The sequence below is a fragment of the Orcinus orca genome, chromosome 19 (genome assembly GCF_937001465.1).
Source record: "Orcinus orca chromosome 19, mOrcOrc1.1, whole genome shotgun sequence".
Classification (NCBI taxonomy): Eukaryota; Metazoa; Chordata; class Mammalia; order Artiodactyla; family Delphinidae; genus Orcinus; species Orcinus orca.
Window position 1 is genome coordinate 35672864 of NC_064577.1, and position 20742 is coordinate 35693605.

General features: G+C 46.3%; 1 protein-coding gene across 5 annotated transcripts in view; it reads left to right on the plus strand.

Annotated features, from left to right (window-relative positions):
• PECAM1 (platelet and endothelial cell adhesion molecule 1) overlaps positions 1-20742 on the plus strand; it is a 93407-nt gene that overhangs the window by 53557 nt on the left and 19108 nt on the right. For all 5 annotated transcript variants that reach the window (XM_049702163.1, XM_049702164.1, XM_033438879.2 and 2 more), the window contains 9 exons: positions 1244-1519; positions 6342-6590; positions 7861-8136; positions 11296-11583; positions 12209-12316; positions 13421-13448; positions 14134-14210; positions 16561-16614; positions 17659-17721. In XM_049702163.1, the coding sequence (XP_049558120.1) occupies positions 1244-1519; positions 6342-6590; positions 7861-8136; positions 11296-11583; positions 12209-12316; positions 13421-13448; positions 14134-14210; positions 16561-16614; positions 17659-17721 (1419 nt within the window). The remainder of the gene's footprint in view (positions 1-1243; positions 1520-6341; positions 6591-7860; positions 8137-11295; positions 11584-12208; positions 12317-13420; positions 13449-14133; positions 14211-16560; positions 16615-17658; positions 17722-20742) is intronic.

Genomic DNA, 20742 nt, shown 5'->3' on the forward strand with positions numbered 1-20742 from the left:
GCAAATATTTTACTCAGTTTGTCATGTGTCCTATTTTTTATTTCCATGAAGAAGCTTTTAATCTTTAGTTAATCAAATTTATGCATCTTTTGGGAATTCCCTGGCTGTCTAGTGGTTAGGACTCAGCACTTTCACTGCCATAGGCCCAGGTTCGATCCCTGGTCTGGGAATTAAGATCCTACAAGCTGCACGGCACAGCCAAAAAAAAAAAAAAAAAAATCTATGCATCTTTTTTCCTTACGGTATCCAGTTCTGTGATTCACGCCTAAAGTTCCTCCACACTCCAAGATTATTAAAGAAAAAAATGCACCTGTGTTTTCTTTTACTGTTTCTGTGCTTTAACTTTTTTTTTTCTTCCGCATTTAGATCTCTGGTGCATCTGGAGTTAGATGCTCTCTCTTTTTGACTTTTACTCAGGAAAAGACTTTTTTTTAATTATACCTTTTTATTGTGAATTTAAATGACTTTACAGTAAAAAAAAAAAAGAATATTAAAGTATTATGTTACTCTGAATTCACTTCTGGCATTTTTTAATGTTCTTATCTACATTTTACATAGTTGTAATCTGTGTACATACTCCCTTACGCACTGCTGTTTTTTTGGTGGGAGCAAAGGCCTGGCCCTATTTCTCTCACCATCTCCTGAAGATCCGACACCCTGATATCTGACCCATTTTATTAAAGCAGTGTTTTTCAAACTGCACGAGTCATGAAATCAATTTAGTCTGTCACAACCAGTATTTTTACAGAAGAGGTAGAATAGATTAGAAATCACTTTTGGGGGGCATACGGTTATTTAAATATGCATTTCCACGAAGCTGCACTTTGGAAAGTGATGGAATATCTAGGCTGAAATGCCAGAGGTCCATGAAATGGTGCAATAATTACCTAGGAAATCCTTGGTGGGCAGGGGGAGAGTCTGTTTGTCACTGCTGTGATGATTTCTGAGGTCATTTGAGGAAAGTTCTGTAGATGAGATCTAGGGAAGATGGTTTGGCCTTTGGGAAGCTCAAGGAAGTTAGAGAACTGAAGTTAAGAAGAAGGCTGAAGATGCAAGAATGAGCTAGAAGGGCGGGAGCATCAAAGCAGCCTAGGCTACGGTTTTTGAGAGGAAAGGTTGAATTTTTTTAATTAATAAGGAAAAACTGTGGTTGGTATGAAAAAGAACAGAAAAGGGGAGGAAGTGCCTTTCCCCCTCACCCAGGTTTGAACCTGAATCCAACCAGCTTGTCCTCTTCTTGTAGAATCCTTCTCTAATCCCAAGTTCCACATCAGCCCCAAGGGAACGATCATAGAAGGGGATGATCTCCACATCAAGTGTACCATTCAAGTGACGCACCTGGCCCAGTCGTTTCCGGAAATCATAATCCAGAAGGACAAGGCGATTGTAGCACACAGCAGGCATGGCAACGAGGCCGTGTACTCAGTGATGGCCACGGTGGAGCACAACGGCAACTACACGTGCAAAGTGGAAGCCAGCCGCATATCCAAGGTCAGCAGCATCGTGGTCAACATAACAGGTAGGGCTGCTGCTGGAGGGTGTCGGCATATGGCGGGCTCAAGAAGCTGCTGTGCTGAAATCCAGGATGGACAGTGAGAGCTGACCCTTCTGCTCCTGCTGGTCTGAATGCATGTGCTCAGGCAGGGCCATGGTGCTGGTGGGGAAAAGTCAGTACAGAGCAAGTAAGCCGCTCACTGTGGTGGTTGAGGGTGCAGGTTGTGGCATCAGATCCCAACCCGGCCACTCAGTACCTCTGTGACCTTGGGTGCGTTATTGACCTTCTCCTTGCCACAACTCTGAGATGGGGATAATGACAGCCCTCTAGGACTCTTACAAGGACCAAAGGACATCACCCTGCCATAAAGGGCCGCATATAGAGTAAGCACTCAGTGAAGTGTCAGCTGGAGTTTCTATTATTACATCACGTTTTTCTTTCCTCTGTGCCAAATACTATGCTAGATCCCTGTATCCGTGTGCAGGTCCTATGACAGGGTCAGGAATGAGAAAGCATGACTAAACTCAAAAATAATAGTCCCAATTCCTCTTTGTTGAATACTGTATGCCTGGTTTACATACATTTTCATTTCAAGCTCACAACTGTAGTATAAGGTAAGAATTATGATCCTGGCTTTATGGAGGTGGAAGCTGAAGCTGAGAGGTTAGGTCACTCACCCAACAATTAGAGCAAGGGTCACCCCCAGGCCTGTTAGAGTTCCAAACCCATGTACCTAAAAGTTCCATTGGACTCCTTCCTCCTTTTCCTGGCTTTCCTTTTCAAAAAGTACACTACTTTGGGAATTCCCTGATGGTCCAGTGGTTAGGACTTGGCCCCTTTCACTGCTGGGGCCCAGGTTTGATCCCTGGTTGGGGAGCAAAGATCACGTAAGCCATGCGGCCAAAAAAAAAAAAAAAAAAGTACTCTGCCTCTTCCTGTGTATTGTATGTATTCAGGCACTAGAATGTAAGCTGATGAGGGCAGGGACATTATCTGTTTCATCCAGTGCTATATCCTTAACACCTAGAACAGTGCCTGGCACATACTAGGCATTCATATCTATTTGTTGACTGAACAGATGAGCATTGGATAACAGTGTTCCAGAGGCAGAGAGAGTCGGCACTGCTTGGTTCCTAAGTGAAAGTGTTCATTCATTCATCATTTGTTCACTCATTTGCTGAAAGCCTCCTCTGTGTCAAGCATAGAGTGTACAGTCACAGTGACAGTCACCAGTATCATAGGTGGGCTGCCAACTACCCAACCAGGTGATTGGCCTGTGTGGGGCCCTGCTAGCAATTTAGTTTATTATTGAGAATGACAAGTGTTTTGGTGGCACATACTGTTCACTGATAAAATATAATTATCTCATTAGAGAACAGTATTCAGTTCAACATATACTGAGCACCTTCTGCATGCTGGGCAACTTTTGGGGGATAGGGAGCTGCCTAAGGCCAAGCTTTGCCTTCGAAGAATTCACAGACATAAATAGATCATGAGAATGCAATGCAATGAACAGCTACATTAAAGGGATGGGGGTACTGCTGTGGGAGCTGCAGGGACCATGTGACAAACACATGGGCCGTTTCACCAGGTAGAGCAGCACCCTGACCCCTCAGGCCAGCCTACCTGAGGGAAACGTAAAGCATCTTTGGACCATAAGATACTATTGTTGTAGCTGATCCCCCACATCCAGAAGTCCAAGTCATGCGGGGTACACAAGTCAACCAGGAGATGAGTCGCCCTGGGCCAAGAAAGCACAGCGTTAGACTCGGCCTGCCTCTCCCACCCCCTCAGCCTGGTGCTCTGTGGTCCTGATCCACGTAGAGCTACTGGAGCCAGGCCAGGGCTGGCAGGCAACACCCTCACGTTCAAGTGCTGCAAGCCCTTGGACATGGCTCCAGGCCCACTTACGCATCTGGTTTTCCACTCCTCTGTTGCTATCAAGCCTCACTGTAAGTGGCTCTATGTAGTGATGTTGGAGAATCACAATAATTTTGTGAACATAAAAATCATTGAATTAGTAATTTGTCTTTGGATTGAAAGTGGGTTTCCTTCACCCCTCGCTGTCCACCTTTTCAGACTCAATCTGCCACCAAGTGCTGCCAGGACTCTCAACTCTGCCCTTTCATCTTGTCTCTACAATCACACCCTAACTCTGGCCCTCACACCAGGATGGTTGCAGGGGTTCCCCAAGCATCTCTGCTCCAATTCATCCTTCAGCCAACCTGGAGGAGAAGCACCTATTCGACATCATTATTCAGGGGCTTAGCCACCTTCACCTTGACTCCACCCCCTTCCAAACATCCCATCCCACTCTGCCTGGAACATCCTTTCCCCTTGGCCACTGGAAAACCTCTGTTGTCCTTAAAGACCAAGCCGCAAATCTCCCTCTAGGCTCCCCCAGGCAGAGTCCCATGGTCACACCTCAGTCCCCATCACACTCTTCTCCTGGCTTCATGTCAACTGTCACTATAAAGATTTAGCATCCTTCTCCACCGCCCTGGGTGAGCTCTTGAAGGACTAGGTCTGTGCCTCAATTCATCTGACAACATTGATACTTAGCACAGAGCCTGGCACATTGTAGGAACTCAGTAAATATTTGTTCAGTGAGTGAACAAACGACCCATCCTTGTTAACCCCCATGATGGTCCAGCTGGTCTGTTTACGTTACCTCCTTTACAAACAGACATTCCCTGACAACATCGTATTCCTAATTCTAAACCACTGTGCACCCACCCTAGCAAGCTGTTTTATATTTTTTGCATTTTTGTTTACATGTTTTTATTTTTTAATAAATTTATTTATTTATTGTTTATTTTTGGCTGCATTGGGTCTTCGTTGCTGTGCACGGGCTTTTCTCTAGTTGCGGAGAGCAGGGGCTACTCTTCATTGCGGTGCGCAAGCTTCTCATTGTGGTGGCTTCTCTTGTTGCAGAGCATGGGCTCTAGGTGCGTGGGTTTCAGTAGTTGTGGCACACGGGCTCAGTAGTTGTGGCGCACGGGCTTCGTTGCTCCGTGGCATGTGGGATCTTCCCGGACCAGGCCTCGAAGCCGTGTCCCCTGCATTGGCAGGCGGATTCTTAACCACTGCACCACCAGGGACGTCCCTGTTTACGTGTTTTTAAATGTAGAGTCATTGCTGTGGGATTCTTCCGGTCATTTTTTTCACATTTTTTGGTGTTTGTCCAATGAGATCGTAAGGCACTTAAGGAGGTCAGTTTCTTTGGTTCCTTTTCCCCACTCCTAACCTAGAGCTTTTGATGGTGATCTGAAAAGAGGTAAGTCGATGTTTATTATATGGAAGGACAGAGAGATGGAACATGCCTTAATGAATTAATTATTGGGATATCACCTTACTTGCAGTTTTATTTTATTCCCTATCAAGGAAACTAGGAAGACACCGTGGACTGATTATGATGGAAATGAGTTCTATTTCCATCTGTGGAATATCAGTGAAGACGATGACAGTGTTGGTTTTTACTTCCAAACCTCTATGGCAGATAAATTTAGAGCCAAAGGTAGAATTTGGTCCCTGACTCCTAGTTGCATTCTCAAACTTCTAAGAAGGTTTCCTAAGAGAAACTTTGAGTCTCAGTCTCTTTCTTAATATGAAGATAGTGTCAAGCATTACTGGCTCCTTCTTCTTTCTGCATCAAGGGTCATAACCGTGAAGTCACTGTACATTTGCTTACACGAAGGATCCAAGTCTCCACATTGGTTAAGTAGTTAATTAGTAATTTCCCTGCTGCTGAAAATAAAGACATTCACCATAATTATAAAATATTGATATAGTTCAGGGGATACTTAAATTAGGAGATGGCAAGACTTCTTGAAATACAGCCTCAGTCTCTACTACTGTTGACATCCAACCTACATTATGGTACTAATAACTCCTTACAGTAGCATAGCATGTTATAGTTTACAAAGTGTTTGACCTTGGGACGCTTCAGGTGGCATCTTCATTCTTCTCCATGGGGAGTGCTGGAGGGATGGTGGCCAAGCTGCCACTTGTCCCCAACCCCATGCCATGACCCTGCTTCAAGCTTGGACTACATCGCCCCCTGCTTCCAGTCTGGGCCCCTCCAACCCCATCCATTCTCCTCCCAAAGATCTCCCTGCAACACACATCCAATGCCATTCCCCTGACCCAGACCCTCCATGGTTCCCACTGCCCTGAGGACATAACCCACGCTTTTATATGTGGTTCCCAAGTTCCTTGAAGATCTACAAGCCTTCTTCTTTTACTCCCACTATGTCCCAGGCTGCCTGAACTTTGAGGTGCTTGAACCTCCTGCCAGGCCTTCCATATGCTATTCTCTCTGCCTGTGATACTTTCCGTCTTTGCCTGGATAACTTCCTCCAGGAGCTCTTTCCTGATTCTTCAAGCCTAGGTTCTGTGTCCCCTCTGTGGGCTCTACTGCAAACACTATCTGAATCACCCGCTAGACTTAAGAACTTTGGAGTCAAGGACTGTTTCTTTTTCATTGCTGTCTCTCCTATGCCAAACACTTGGGGAATGAAATGAGTGAGTGGATGAATAAATGGGTGAATGTCTGAGTCATTACTTGCTGCATTACAAGTTGCAAAATTTTTCTAATCCATGTCTGTGAAATAAATTGGATTAATGAGGGAGGCAAACCTGCCATTGGAATCCCAGGTGAAGAATGAACCCTGGCTCTTCAATTGTGTGATCGTCAGGTACATGAGAAGCAAAGGAAAACTTTGTGCAGGAAGATGGGAAATGGTTCTGTCAAAAGCAGCTGGGCCGAAGGCCTCTCCATAAATGGGCTTTCGGGCCGGTACCCAGAAACATCTCACCCCATTCCCACTCACTGTTTTTTTTTCAGAGCTGTTTTCCAAGCCAAAGCTGGAATCTTCTGCCACACGTCTGGATCAGGGGGAAGGCCTGAACCTGTGGTGCTCCATCCCAGGGGCACCTCCAGCCAACTTCACCATCCAGAAGGGAGGCGTGGTTGTGTCGCAGGCTCAAAATTTCACTAAGATAGCCTCAGAGTGGGACAGTGGGACATACACCTGCGTCGCGGGCATTGGCAAGGTGGTCAAGAGTAGCAACGCGGTCCAGATAGCTGTGTGTGGTGAGTACGTCCTCGCTGGCTCTGAGGGTCTTGGGACTGAATGGGAGAAAGGGAATTTTTTGCCAGGCGCCACCCTCTGTGTTCTGAAGGCGGTTCAGACTGAGGCGGGGTAAGAACTCGGGGGAAAGAGAGAGGAGTGGAAAGGAGAGACCAAACAGCAGCAAGTGGGTATTTCTGCTCAGAGTACAGGAGAGAGGCATCAAGGAAAGTGTCGTTGGCAAAAGTCACGTTCATGGCTTTTGTGGCTTTATGCTGATGGTGTGACCTCTGGATCGGCAAGATTCTGCTGCTTGAACAAGCAGCCACCCAAAGGGTCAGGGAGGAAACACTGCTTAGTCGACACTAAACTTGAAGATCTAAGTTCCAGCTTTTGATCCCTATCCTGGCTCACCTGAAGGGCTTGGACTCCCAGTGGGCAGAAGTAGGTACTCGGACCACCCAGAGCCGGGCTTCTTAGACTTGAATGTGCATGCAAAACCGGGCACAGCGCAGGTCAGGATGGGGCCAGGTTTTGCATCTCTCACCAGTGCCCTGGGGATGCTCGTGCTGCTGGGCCCTGGACCACACTTTGAGTAGCGGGGTTCTAAATGGATGTGGAACACCAGGCAAGCTGTCACCGTCACTGTCCTTACTCATCATGATCCTTCAGTTTAGCCTTCCGTTTAAATCCAGCCAAGATTTCAGTCTCAACCGAAGCAGGGTTTAGCAGTCATCTACCTCACAAGGAAATAACGTAAGAGACGAATGTGGGTCGTTCCATTGTAATTCTTTTTGTTGTTGTAGCTCTTGGGAGGAGGTCATTTCATTTTATTAGCTTTATAAATAAGCTAAGTTCTAAATAATAACCTAGTATAATTCTTGTTTCTGAGGCATGAAATTTACTATCAGGAGAGGCTGAGGCAATGAGAATTTGTTTTAAAATATATTCTGTTTGAGTACTTGTACTTTTTAATATTTTTCTTGTGTCTTTTCTCAATACAAAAAAAAGGTATGAAAGTGTGTGTATGTGCACATAAGATATGTGAAAATATAAGCATATATTTAGGGGGATGTAATGTTCTTCCTGAATTTGTGCCGTCCTTTTTTGTTTATATTACTCTCTTTCCCTCTCCCTCCTCAAGAATCTTAAAGCAGTCCTCCAAAGGTAGATAAGGCAGGCAGGCATTTTAAATTCGAGTAATGACAGAGAAAGCCAAGCCCAGAGTTTGGAGACGAATCCCTTAGGCTGGATGTTTTGCTTCAGATTGTTTCTCTCTCTCTGTCGTTCTAGAAATGCTTTCCAAGCCCAGTATTTTTCATGACTCCAGGTCTGAGGTGATAAAAGGACAGACCATAGAAGTCAGCTGTCAATCCATAAACGGAACCTCACCCATTTTTTATCAGCTTTCAAAAGGAAGTAAGACTTTGGCGAGTCAGAGCATGGGCTCCAATGAGCCCGCAATATTCAAAGATAACCCAACGAAAGATGTAGAATACCATTGCATCGCGGATAATTGCCATTCCCATACCAAACTGGTCAGCGAACTTCTGCAGGTCAAGGTGATAGGTAAGTCATGTGGGAAGAAGAATCCATGTGGGACTGGGGCTTTAGTTCACATTTTCAAAGGTTTGGGGTGGACAAGAGAAGTGGGTGGTACTTGTGCAAAGTCCGTGAACGTGACGTGTGGCAAAGCAGACCAAGGCCCAAGTAAATGGAGCCGGAAAATATCTGGGGGTTATCCGTGTGGCCAGTGTCATCCTTTTTCAGAACCTTTCAAGTGAACTGCTGAAATCATAAGCGTAAAGTGTCCCAAGTTGAGGAAGCACAGAAGTTGTGCTTTGGGGTTCCCTTAGCATTTGCTCATGTTTAGATGAACGGACAGTCTTCTCTGAGAATTGTAGACCAGAGCTCTTCTCTACCATGGACCCTCGGCGGGGCAAATTCTGTTGTGTGTGGAACCCACAGCAGTCAGAGCGTCAGGCTAACAGTCACTAGGACTCTCACACTCAAGAGAAACATACCATTGTCCTGAGATGGATCGTTTTCCTCAAGCCTCTGTCTTGTACCTTTCCGGAGGCCTTAGGAGTGCCCATTACTTGCATCTCTGAGACGTTCTGCATCTTGTTGTAAAAAGCTTAAAAAGGCTTCCTCTTCATCCTCCTCCTTTTTGTTTAATAACTGCTTGTCTACACGTGCCATGTGGACATCTTGAGTTGGACAGTAGTTTCTCCTACTATTTTTTTGGGGGGTGGGGGTGGGGCATGCCGTGCAGCTTGTGGGATCTCAGTTCCCCGACCAGGGATTGAACCCATGCCCTCTGCAGTGAAAGCCCGGAACCCTAACCACTAGGCCACCAGGGAACTCCCTGATTCCTCCTACTATTAATGTATAGCCTAAGAGAAACAATACTTTTCAAATTAACATCAATATATACTAAGTCTCTCATGCCGTAGGGCATACAGAAAAAGAAGACATATTCTTTGTTTTCAATGATATAATGACAGGATATAAACAATGATATAAACACAGGATCTCCTGATTAAATAGTGAAGAAACAATTTAACACATTTGAATAACAGTGCAAACAAATATAGAAAAAAATGTTACCAGGCAACACATGTTTAATGGTCACACGAACTCTCCTTACAATGATGGTGATAGGAATTTAAGGCATGAAAGATATCATCTAGCTTGAGTGGGAAGAGCTGGGTCAGGAGCCAGGGTTCAACAGTGGGTGGGCAGAGAGAGCTAGAGATGGTCCCCAGCCTAGTCAAATAGGTGATCAGAAGGCTCCAGGGAGCAGCTCTAAAGGCTGTGGGTAAGTCAGATGCCTGGAAAGAAAGATTGGGAATGGAGAGTCATTGGATATAAACTGGTAGAGTAACTGAGCCCAACTGTACAGAGCATCAGCTGCCAGCCTTAGGAGTTGGGGGTTTGTCCTGTGTGCAGAGAAGGGCCAGAAGAGAGAAGGAGGGCATGCTGAGAATGGGGTCTCGGGAAGATTAACCTGCTGGTCCTATCAGTCAGAAGGAGTGGAGACTTCAGACCTTACAGTACCTTAAGAAGCTAACGTAGAAGCCCATGTGAAACTCTTGGTTTGAAGTGAGTCAGTATTAGTGGCTAATATTTACTGAGCTCTGACCACATGTCCAACCCCGTGTGAAGTTTGTTAGTAAATTATTCCCATTCATACTTATAATAGCCATGTAAGCTCCATGTTAATATCATCCTTACTTTAAGATGAGGCAACTAGGGATTAAGATAAACAGCTGGTGGGCAGTAGGGTCGGGAACTGAGGCCAGGCAGTCTGGCTCCTGAGCCTGGCCTGCCACCACCTGCTTGTGCTTCACAAGAAGACAGGCTGTCAGGTCAGGCTGCACCCTCCAGGAGTCTGTCCTCGTGCTTGACCCCCACCATCCCATCCCAGGCCTGGTGCCCCCTTTCGTTGGATCGGCAGCTCCATGGTCTTGGCCACGCCCTGCACTCACAAGAGGGTGATTCATAAATCAGATACCGGTCTGCTGATCGGTTCATTCTGACACTAGCAGGAACATACTTGGGAAGACAGTTTAGGATCAGAATTTTAATGGTTGAACATGGAGTGAAAGGGTCTGTCTATAGGAGCAAGATGAGTTCTTCTTGGATCTGCTGGGAATGAGAGGCTGGCAGGGCTTCTCAGTGGAAATAAATTTACCTTCGTGCAAGTAAAAGTCAAGACTTGGAATTCAGGGAAGTAACCTGGACTAGAGCTATATATCTAGGCATTAAATGCCATAAGTTTATGTGTTAAATTCGCAAATAGAAGCTATAATGTAGATGAAATCACCAAAGACGAGAATGGAGACGGCAAACAGAAGACTGAATTTTGCAGAAAGTCCACATTTAAGGGGCAAACGGAAGAAAAAATGGTAAATAAAGAGGGAGTGGCAGGTGAGGAGGTAAGAGAATCAGAGTGTGAGGCTTCACAGAAGCCCAGGGAAAGCTGAGTTCCAAAGGAAGGGCAGGGTGACAGGCAAGAGCTGTAGGGAGGCCAAGGATGGGAAGACGGAAAGAACATCTACCATGGATTGGACCTGCAGGGAACTCAGGGATGAGTTAGTCAGGGGTCAGGTCATCTTTGAGTTTCTTCAAAACCAGAGATACAGAGCAGTTTCAGAAGCAGAGGGATAGAAGTCAGGTTTCCAGGCTAACAAGAAAGTGGGAAATGAGGACATGCAGGCAATTGGTTTAGATCATTCAAAGGAGGAGAGAAACAGGACAAGAGCTCGAGAAGGCAGTGCGTCAAGGTTATTTGCTCGTAAGATCTGGAGGTGCCATGCATCTTTGTAAGCAGAGGGAGAGAAATCACGTACACGCACTCTCACTTACACACTTACACACAGTCTCACACACAGACTCACCCAGAACAGACCCTAGTAGAACACATAAGTTAATCGTATAGTTTAGCTAAGTGGTCAGTAATACTTGAGGTGGTAAGTGAAGGGAGGTGTCCCTAGCATCCTGTGTCTAATCAATATGTGAGGGCAGGAGGTGTCCATTGCTGCCCTTCTGGGCTAATCGGGGGAGGAACTGTGAAGATCGTGGGATAACACAAGTGACTTGAATAAAAGGCAAAGTCCAAGTCTGAGTCACAGTCACAGATAGCTGGTCTTGACCAGTGGCCGTGTCAGGTTCTTCCTCTTCCCCACTTCTCTTCTCAGTGCTAATCCCTTTCCTGCTTTCCAGCCCCGGTGGATGAAGTCAAGCTCTCTATCCTGTTGAATGAGGAGGTGGAGTCTGGGAAGCCCATTGTGCTTCGATGCTCTGTGAATGAAGGATCTAGTCCCATCACATACAAGTTTTACAAAGAAAAGGAGGGCAAACCCTTCTACCAAGTCACCTTGAATGACACCCATGCCATTTGGCACAAGCCAAAGGCTAGCAAGGAGCAGGAGGGACAGTATTACTGCACGGCCTCCAACAGAGCCAGTCTCTCCAAAAATGTCCTCCAAAGCAACACCCTGACAGTCAGAGGTGAGTCGAGGTCTCAACGGCAAAATGTCGTGTGAGCTCCAAGGGCAAGGCTAGAAAAGCACTTGTCAGAGGAAGTGGGTGGGAGTTTGGTGCATTTTACTGAGGGTTAAGGGACCAGCACGTTTGCCAGGCTCTTTGGTTTCAGGTAATAAAAATCCACTCAAATTAAGTATAAAAGAGGAATTGATTATTATAAGGAATTAGAAGTATTTCACACAGTCCTAATTACAAATTCTTGGTGGAGAGACACCAGCTTGGGTCAAATGTGCGCCCATGGACCACCTGTGGTCAAGAGGAGTGGGTCATGCAGAACAGACGTGGTTTTAGAGAAGCCCACCTATGTGGGCAGAGGGTGATTTATGGAGAACGAGGCAGGGTGAACAAACACCCTGTGAAGAGTCTCCTTCAGTCCTATGGTCCTTTCAGACCATCACTGACTCGTTTTATAGCAGAAACAACTATTTCTGCCCCTCCTATGAACACAGAGTCCCTCAGAGGTAGATGCTCAGTGAAAGACATGAGTTACAAGGATATACAAATCAGTCTGATTTGCTGCTTAGAGCTGATATTATTTCTTGCTGGCAGAGGAAAAACTGATCGATTTAAAATTGTTTTGCACTTCCAGTCTATCTCGCCCCCTGGAAGAAAGGACTTATCGCAGTGGTTGTCATCGGAGTGATCATTGCCACCTTGATACTTGGGGCCAGATGCTATTTTCTGAAGAAAGCCAAGGGTGAGCACAGTCCTTTCATTCCATTCTGACAGGCTGCCCTGCCAGGGAACCTGTCACGGATGTGAGGGGTTTCAGCCTCACGGGAGGCGAGTGCTCTGCTCCAGTGAGGGTCGAGGACATGTGCCTGATGACAGCCGTTTTCCTCCTGGGGTGTCACCTTGATAACCAAGGATTTTGGTTTTGGTGGGTGTGGAGATTTTACTGCCCCTGGATTTAGCTAGGCAGAAGTGAAAGCAATTGCCTTCTTAGTTGGGCTCCCCAGAAAAGATGAATTTGGGGGGAAGTTGCATCTACATGTGGTCAGAAGCAGCCCTTCGTGTGGATTTGGCAACATCTCTTCCTACAGTTGGTAGAGTTGGGCATGAGTGGAGACACCCACACACGCTGAATGCCTCCCAGTTAATCTTCTGGTTGTGCCACGATTTCTACCCTGTGCTTGGGGTTAGGCATGAGTGGAGGGAAGCCAGGATTACTCATGGACACTCAGGAATCAGAGTCAATTAAGCAAGATGCAAGCAAAAGGGCACAGTACCGGTAAAGTCTGCAAAAATTCTGGGGGGATAAGACGGGTTGCTTATCCCTGTTGGTGCTGCTGCCTGGGATGGGATGAGACAGATGGGATGAGGAGGGTTTTTTCCTAAAGCAGGAAAGGGGCAGCCCCCCTGGGAAAACAGTCCTAAGGCTGAGTCTGGCCTTGGCCTCAGGCCAGTTTGGAATTAAAAGCTCGGGGATTGATTAAGCCTTTACTTTTGGAGATGGTCTTGAAGCAAAGAGATAATTGCCCGTTTATCTGGCTCATCTGGTTCCTGTGCTGTTGTCTTCCTCTCCGTCACATTCCATGATGGGAAGTTGCTTCTGGCTAAAACAGTCGAAATGTCAAATTTCAGGGAACATGATGTGAAATCTCTTGGTATAAGACCAAGAGAAGACCTGCTTCGTTTATTTTCCTTTTTAAAAAAGTGCGAATATATTTGGCTTTCTGTTCTCTCTTTTTATGGGTATTCAATCTTCAGACAAGTCAAATATGGTTGAAATGAGTGTTCCTGTCTGATATGGTTGTGGGTTCTTTATACTGACTTTGGTTCTTTTCTTTGTCTTTCAAAGCCAAGCAGATGCCGGTGGAGATGTCCAGGTCAGTGTGCTTGGAAGAGGGGTGGCTGTCCTATGGGTGTGGATAGACTTGTCTGGAGGGATTCCTGTCGTTAGGAAGTTTTCAGTGGTTCTTGGCAAACTCAGAAAAATTAGGACCTTGGGTGTGAGCGGTGTAGGGGGGTGTGTGTGTGTGTATGCGTGTGTGTCTGTGTCTCAGTGGAAGATTGCCAACTGTCCTTCATGGGAAGGAATGGCTTTATTCTGAGGTCATGTCCTGTCTACACTTTTCCTTATGAAATTATAATGGTAGGTGGAATTTAAAATGTTTTTACTTACTTGGCAAAATAGAGTTGCCTTAAAAATGGTTGTACTATTTTTACTGTTCTTGAGATCTAAAATCCCAAAGCATGGAAACTATCGTTCTGTTCCTGAAAGAAACAATAGCATAGGATGAGGAATCCCCTCCTGACATGGGATTCACCTCATAAAGGACTCCTCATGTTTGTGCGCCCTTTGGCCTGGACACTTATTTCAACAGCAAAAGGGTTTCTGTCAAATAATCATAGAGCTGAAGAAAGCATTAGTTCCAAATGAGAGAGTAAAACTTTCCTCACTTCAGAAAACTCTTCCTGATTTTCTCATGCTCTTTCCTTGATTATTTTGTTGGTTTGGAGTTAGAGCCAAAAAAATGTTTTTTCTTTTTCCTTTTTAAATTTCAATTTAAGGCCAGCAGCACCACTTCTGAACTCCAGCAATGAGAAGACGTTGTCAGATCCCAACACTGAAGCCAACAGACATTATGGTACCGTCATGGTTTTGTGCAGTTGTTAAGAGTTTTTCCCAACTTGCTCTACACTCTCCTGTCCCTCTGAGAAGCAGAATCTATGGGCGGTGGGGTGAGGTTGGAAGGGAAACTCTGGCTTCAAGCTGGGACACTTAATCTAATCAGTCATTGGGTGGTGAGCTAACAAGCAAAACAAAAGCGTATGAAGAAAGGCAGAACATTGTGCTCTAATTTCACCACCTTCTAAATATCCCAAGGAATGAAAGGTGGAGAATAATTATAATGCTGTGGACACCCGTGTGGGTTCTCTTCACACACTGGACGCTGTGCAAGTGAAATCATTCTTCATTTGTAAGAGAGAGACCAGCTATCAAATGAAGGCATTGGGGGCTTCCCTGGTGGCGCAGTGGTTGAGAGTCTGCCTGCCGATGCAGGGGACACAGGTTCGTGCCCCGGTCCGGGAAGATCCCACATGCCGCGGAGCAGCTAGGCCCGTTAGCCATGGCCACTGAGCCTGCGCGTCCGGAGCCTGTGCTCCGCAACGGGAGAGGCCACAACAGTGAGAGGCCCGCGTACCGCAAAAAAAAAAAAAAAAAATGAAGGCATTGGTAAAACATCTTCTCAGGTGGAATTATTTATTGCAAACACAAGGCAGTCTCATTTCAAACTTGCCCCAGTGGGAAACCAATTTAAAGATCTCACTGTTGATAGAGGCATTTTAAAAAAAAAAAAAGTGGTACAATAATGGAATACCTGGTTGTGAGATTTATCACAGCTTGAGAGTCAGATCTATAGGGTGGGGAGCCAGTCCCAGGTGTTCTTAATCCCATTAGGTCTGTGAGAAAATTGTTCACACCTTTTAGCAGGGGTGTTGTCTGTTTCCCAGAGGGGGCCATGATTAAATCACACAAAAAGTTCTGTCCCAGACAGTTTTGGGAATTAAACACTGATGTTCTTTTCTTTTTTTTTTTAAATTTATTTATTTATTATTTATTTTTGTCTGCATTGGGTCTTTGTTACTGTGCACGGGCTTTCTCTAGTTGTGGCGAGTGGGGGCTACTCTTCGTTGCGGTGCACGGGCTTCTCACTGCGGTGGCTTCTCTTGTTGCGGAGCATGGGCTCTAGGCACGCGGGCTTCAGTAGTTGTGGCATGCAGGCTCAGTAGTTGTGACTTGCAGCCTCTTGAACACAGTCTCAGTAGTTGCGGCGCACAGGCTTAGTTGCTCCACAACATGTGGGATCTTCCTGGACCAGGGCTCGAACCTGTGTCCTCTGCATTGGCAGGCGGATTCTTAACCACTGCACCACCAGGGAAGTCCCCTGATGTTCTCTTCTAATTCTGTAACATCGTCACACAAAATAAAAACTTTTTAGAATACACCTTTTACAGGGCATTCCTGAGAAATCTTTTGAGAAATGAGCAATTCCTATAGTACTGAATCATAAACTTTTTAAAAAGTAAAATAAAATATATGTTGTAATAAGAGTAATGTGCCAATAAAGAGAAAAGAGCAAATGTGTCATTGAAGAAACTACATTTGGAAAAGTTTGGTGAATATTTAGCAAAAAGTAATCCAGTGCTATAGAGGAAATACCTCTTTGTGGTATAAAGTGGGTTCTGTTGGTAATTTGTATTTATACATAAGAACAAAAATATGATATTCTAAATTAAATGCTGATAAAGACTTATATTAAAATAGAATTTCCTCCCAAATTTCCAAAGTGCAGGAAATACTCCAATTCTTATTATATTTTCTCTGCATGGATTATTTCAGTTTATAAATGTATGTTAGTAATCACAATAGTAATTTGTAAATACGTAATGGAATGGAATGGAAAACCATGTGTTCTTCAGGAGTAATATTTGTAACACTTGAAAGAGTTCTTTTTAATAAAGAACAACTTGATAAAAAAGATCAAAAAAATTTTGCTCCTGCCCAGGTGGCAGCCTGGAGATATTGCAATATCTTTAAACCATGTTCTCATGGATCCATTTCTCCAGCTGAATGATACTGATCCACTAGTATCCTTCATGTTTGTGGTCACTGGCTCACCCCTTCTAGAATTAAGCTTAATTTCTTCTGAGCTTGCTTCTAGTGAACAATTCTGAATTTTGAACAACTCATAAGTAGCCATGTCCCTCCCATGCGATGGTGGGCGTCATACCGGTTTTAGAAAGAGACCAGGCAGTGGGTTGGATGGGGCCCAGGGCCACCAGGAGGGTATTCGGACCCCAGCTACACTGCTGGTTGCCAACTACACTGAAGAATTTGGGCTTGACTCCTTTTGTTAGTGGCACTGAGTTTTCTAAAATTTATATAGAAAACTAGGAATTCCACTGTCACTCATCCTGTTATTTTTCAACTAGGTTACAATGAAGATGTTGGAAACCATGCAATGAAGCCATTAAATGAAAATAAAGGTAATCATCTATCTAACTTTTTAAAAATTAGAAACCTTTGCTTTTATATAAAAGACCCCTAGGAAAAGAACAAAAGCTGCTAAGGCCTGTGGCTATTTCCTCATGTCTCTTAAATGGAGATGCCTATTGCTTTCTCCAAAGATGCTGTCTAGTGTCTCTTGTTACTTGTCTTAAAGATAAGCAGCAGTGCTATTTTATTTTATTTTTTATAGTGTATTTTTCATTTTTTTGTTTTTTCTCATGTATTTTTCATTTTTATTAAACATTTAGTAGATACAAAGTAATATTTATAAGTTATGTATAAAATATAAACAATAGCAATTCAATAAATAACTGCATACCCATCATCCTTTAAAAAAAAAAGAACATTTCCACTACCTTTAAAGTACCCTGAGTACTTCTTCCCACCCCAGCCTCTTAACACTTTCTTTGCCAGCTTTATTGAGATATACTTGACATATAACATTGTGTAAGTTTAAAGTGTACAACATGATGATTTGCAGTAATGCTATATTAAAAAACACCTGTGACTCTACTATCCAAGAGAAGGGAGATCCTCCTGACTTATTTCGTAGCCCATTCTGAATCAGGAAGTTCCATTCTGGGTGTAACTTGATTTCCTATGTGTATGCCTCATACTCTCAAAGCAGTTTGGGGCTGGGGACCCCGTTCCCCATTTCCTGAGATCCTTTCCATCTTGGAGAAAGCGTTCTGTGCCTGTGGCCTTGGAGAAGTCTTCTATAGTTAACTGCTGTGGCCGATGCCGGCTGTTTTCTGTATCTAATGAGCTTTACAAGTCCTCACACTGTGGTAACAATGGGACCTGAGCCAGAGGGTCCTTCCACATCCCGGGAGTGCAGGCCTCCTCATTACCTCTCCCAGCCTGAGTTTTCTCGCCCACTTAGAATGGAGTTAAGCCTGCATCCAGCTTCCCTGTTAAAATACAGACTTCTTCGATCACTTGAATAGAAATCTCTACTGTGGTCCGAGACCCCCCCAAGGAGACTCTGTCTAACCGCAGGCTGCTGTGGTTCTTTCGAGCAGAGCCTCTGACCTTGGACGTGGAGTACACTGAAGTGGAAGTGACCGCCCCTGAGCCTCACAGAGGTAACACCATCACTCAAGGGATTCCCCATGTTTTACTGTCTGCTTGGGTGTAGATGCCAGGGTGGGCTGTGCTGTGGCCCCCGGACAAGAATCTAGTCACCCTCATCACTCAGAAGGGAGGTGGTCTGCAGACAGACGGGCTGGACATACCCAAGGCAGGAGCAGTGACACCCACCCAGGTTTGGAGGTGTAAAATTTCATTAATTATTATTTATCATACTAGTAATGATGGCTGCGTTTTATTGAGCAATTACTAAGTGCTAAGAAATGGGTCTGTTGAGAGACTTTTAGCAGGCAGCCTCACTCCTGGGTGTTTGGGCATCCTTCCAGAGGTAGCCCCCTTGCCCCAATCTAGCACCTTCCTTAAAAAGTTGCTTGCAGACTGAGCTTGTATAAATGAAATGTGCAAGGGGATGAAAGGGCTTGGCTATTTAAAGGGACAATTGGGTAAAGGCTTTTGAAAGCACAGACTCCCTCTGCATGTAAACAGTGGCACCATCATTATGCTTCAGGCTTTGTTTTTATTATGTGGTTCTCTGGGGCACACTGCCCTGGAGAAAGCCCCTAGCTCTGGTCCTGCACTGGGGAGACTGACTCAGGGTGGGTCAGTCCACAGCAAGCACTAGAACGTCAATCTCAGCTGCTTTGGGCACCACAAAAAAAAACAGGCACATCCTCCTAAACCTCCTTAGTTCCCGCAGAGGCTGCCACACAAAGGAAGCAGCCACCCGAGCCTTCCTGCCCTGCTGGGAATCTCGTTAGGGCTGTTGCTGTGCATCCCCCTTCCTGCTGAGGCTGAGGCCAAGCTGCGTCCACTCAGCCTTGCAGGCCCGGGGCTGCTTTGCAGACCATGCCTGTGTAGCCTCAGCCAGAGCCACGTGGTGATGGCGTTCTCTTGTCACCTCTTGCTCCATGATCTGGAAGGAGTTTGGGGTTCCTTCCTTCTTCCCTTGCTTAGCACGGTTCTAGGTACCATGTCTGCAGATGTGTCCGTGGAACCTTCCAGGCAGGGCCGTCCCCTGTAGCCCCTGGGGCTGGGTGCTGCACAACAGGGCCACCATGCCCATAGTCCGCAGTCAGCATGGCCCCTGCAGTTGGTACTGCCTGATCTGCACCACTACACAGGGCGTCCCAGTTCCAAGTCTAGACTGGACGGGGCAGGGGTGGGGGCCACGGCCGGCCTGAAGTTCTCTTTCTCTTTACTTCATGGTAAAGTGATTTGCTTGTTGGGTTAGCAAATTATGGGCCCATGATGGACCAGCCCCAGTGCAAGCAGCAAAGGTACATATGTGGTCCCCTTCTCATGGAGGTGTAGCCCCTGAGGGAGTCAGGAAAACAAGGAACCGATGAGCAGATAGTATCAGGTTAGAGTCAGAGTTTGCAGGAAGAGTGGGGTGTGGTGGAAGGCCTGAAAGGTGATGCCTTTTCGGCTGGGTGGTCCCAGAAGGCCTGTGTGAGGGGTGGCAGGACAGTGGGTGGTGGCCTAGAGCTTGGCTCATTTAAAGACCTGAAAGGAGACCTTAAAGGATCCTTAAATGACTCTTTCTGGTCCTTAAATGTCTGCAGAGAGGGCGAGAGGGAGTGGAGGCAGATGAAGCTGGGAGGACCAGGCGGGGCCCAGGGACTGCAGGGCCGCTGGGGTTCTCTTTTTGTTCTAGTCTTGGTGGACTGGGGGCCTTTGGAAGCCTTTAAGCAGCGAAGTGACAAGTTCCAACTTCCTTCTTTTAAAAACGATCCTTGTGGCTGGTGTGGAGGACGGATTAAAGGGAACAAAAGTGGAAACCGGGCAAGAGGGGATGAGGATGGAGCCAAAGTGCTGGCAGTGGATAGATTCTGGATAGATGTTACAGACAGACCGCAGTACTGGATGAAAAATTCGTGGCCAGGATGGGAGAGACAGAATGACTACATGTTTCTTGACCCAACAACCGCATGGATGGTCGTGATGCCTGCGATTGGGAGGCACAGGCTCATGGGGAGCCTGGTTCGGTTGGGTTAAATTTGAGAGCCCAGGAGGAGACAGCGCAGGGGTCTTGGTGCTCAGAACCAAGTGTGGGTGGGCTCTGGCCGATGGGACTTTAGGGCGCTCCTCGCCAGCCTTCCGTGGTCCAGCCTGAGCCCCTCCATCACCATGCATCGTGGGTGCCATCCCACAGGTAACAGCTTACTTCCTCCTAAGGGGGCTTCAGACTTGGAAGGAAAGGGGAACCACAGCAAGAGGGCAGGGCTGAATGTGTGTGGGAAACCCCACTGCCCTCCATGCCCCACTGTGCTCAAGCAGAGAGCAATTGCCCTGGGTTCTGACCTCTCGGTTCTGATACCTGTCCCAGAGGGCCGGACCCCACCCTTACCCTGCTGCCGGCTGGGCCCGGGCAAGGTGGAGTTATGAGGGCTGTATGTGAGGCCTGGAAGGCTTTGGATTGAAGGAAACTGAAGCAGGAAGAAGGAAGCAAGGTTTTGTCCTTGGAAAAGCATCCGTTTTCCATTCCTTTGGGGATGTTTCCATGTTAGCAGCGTCTGGTTTTCTTTTTCTTGCTTGAAGGTGGGGAGCGGTTGAAGGGAAAAGAGAACCCCTGGGACCGGGCGAAGCAGGGGTGCTTTCCTTTGCCAAGCTCTCTCTGTACCTGCAGGGTTGTAACCAGCCAGGTCACCTTTCCCCAGTCTTCACAAAGGTGCTGAGTGGGCCGCAGGGGCCTCGGCAGGGCTGGACTGAAAGTCACCCGGATGGAAATGGAGAGTTTCTAGGGGATTCAGGTTGTTTTCTGGACCCAGCCTCCTTGGCAGCTGAGGGACAGTGGGGGAGAGCGGCCTGGCCCAGGATGCCGTCCCCCTGTTTTCTCATGGGTGGGGAGTGGGGCGTTACTAGGTGAGGGCCAGACTTTGTGGGTTCAAGGCCAGTGGTGAGTCAACTTGACCTGGTCTTGGACAACCCAGTTGCCTGTCCTCAAGGCCTCCCTCCTCTACAGATGGGATGGAGGAAGGAGTGGGGACCATGTCCAGCTCTAACCGTGGCTGGCAGCT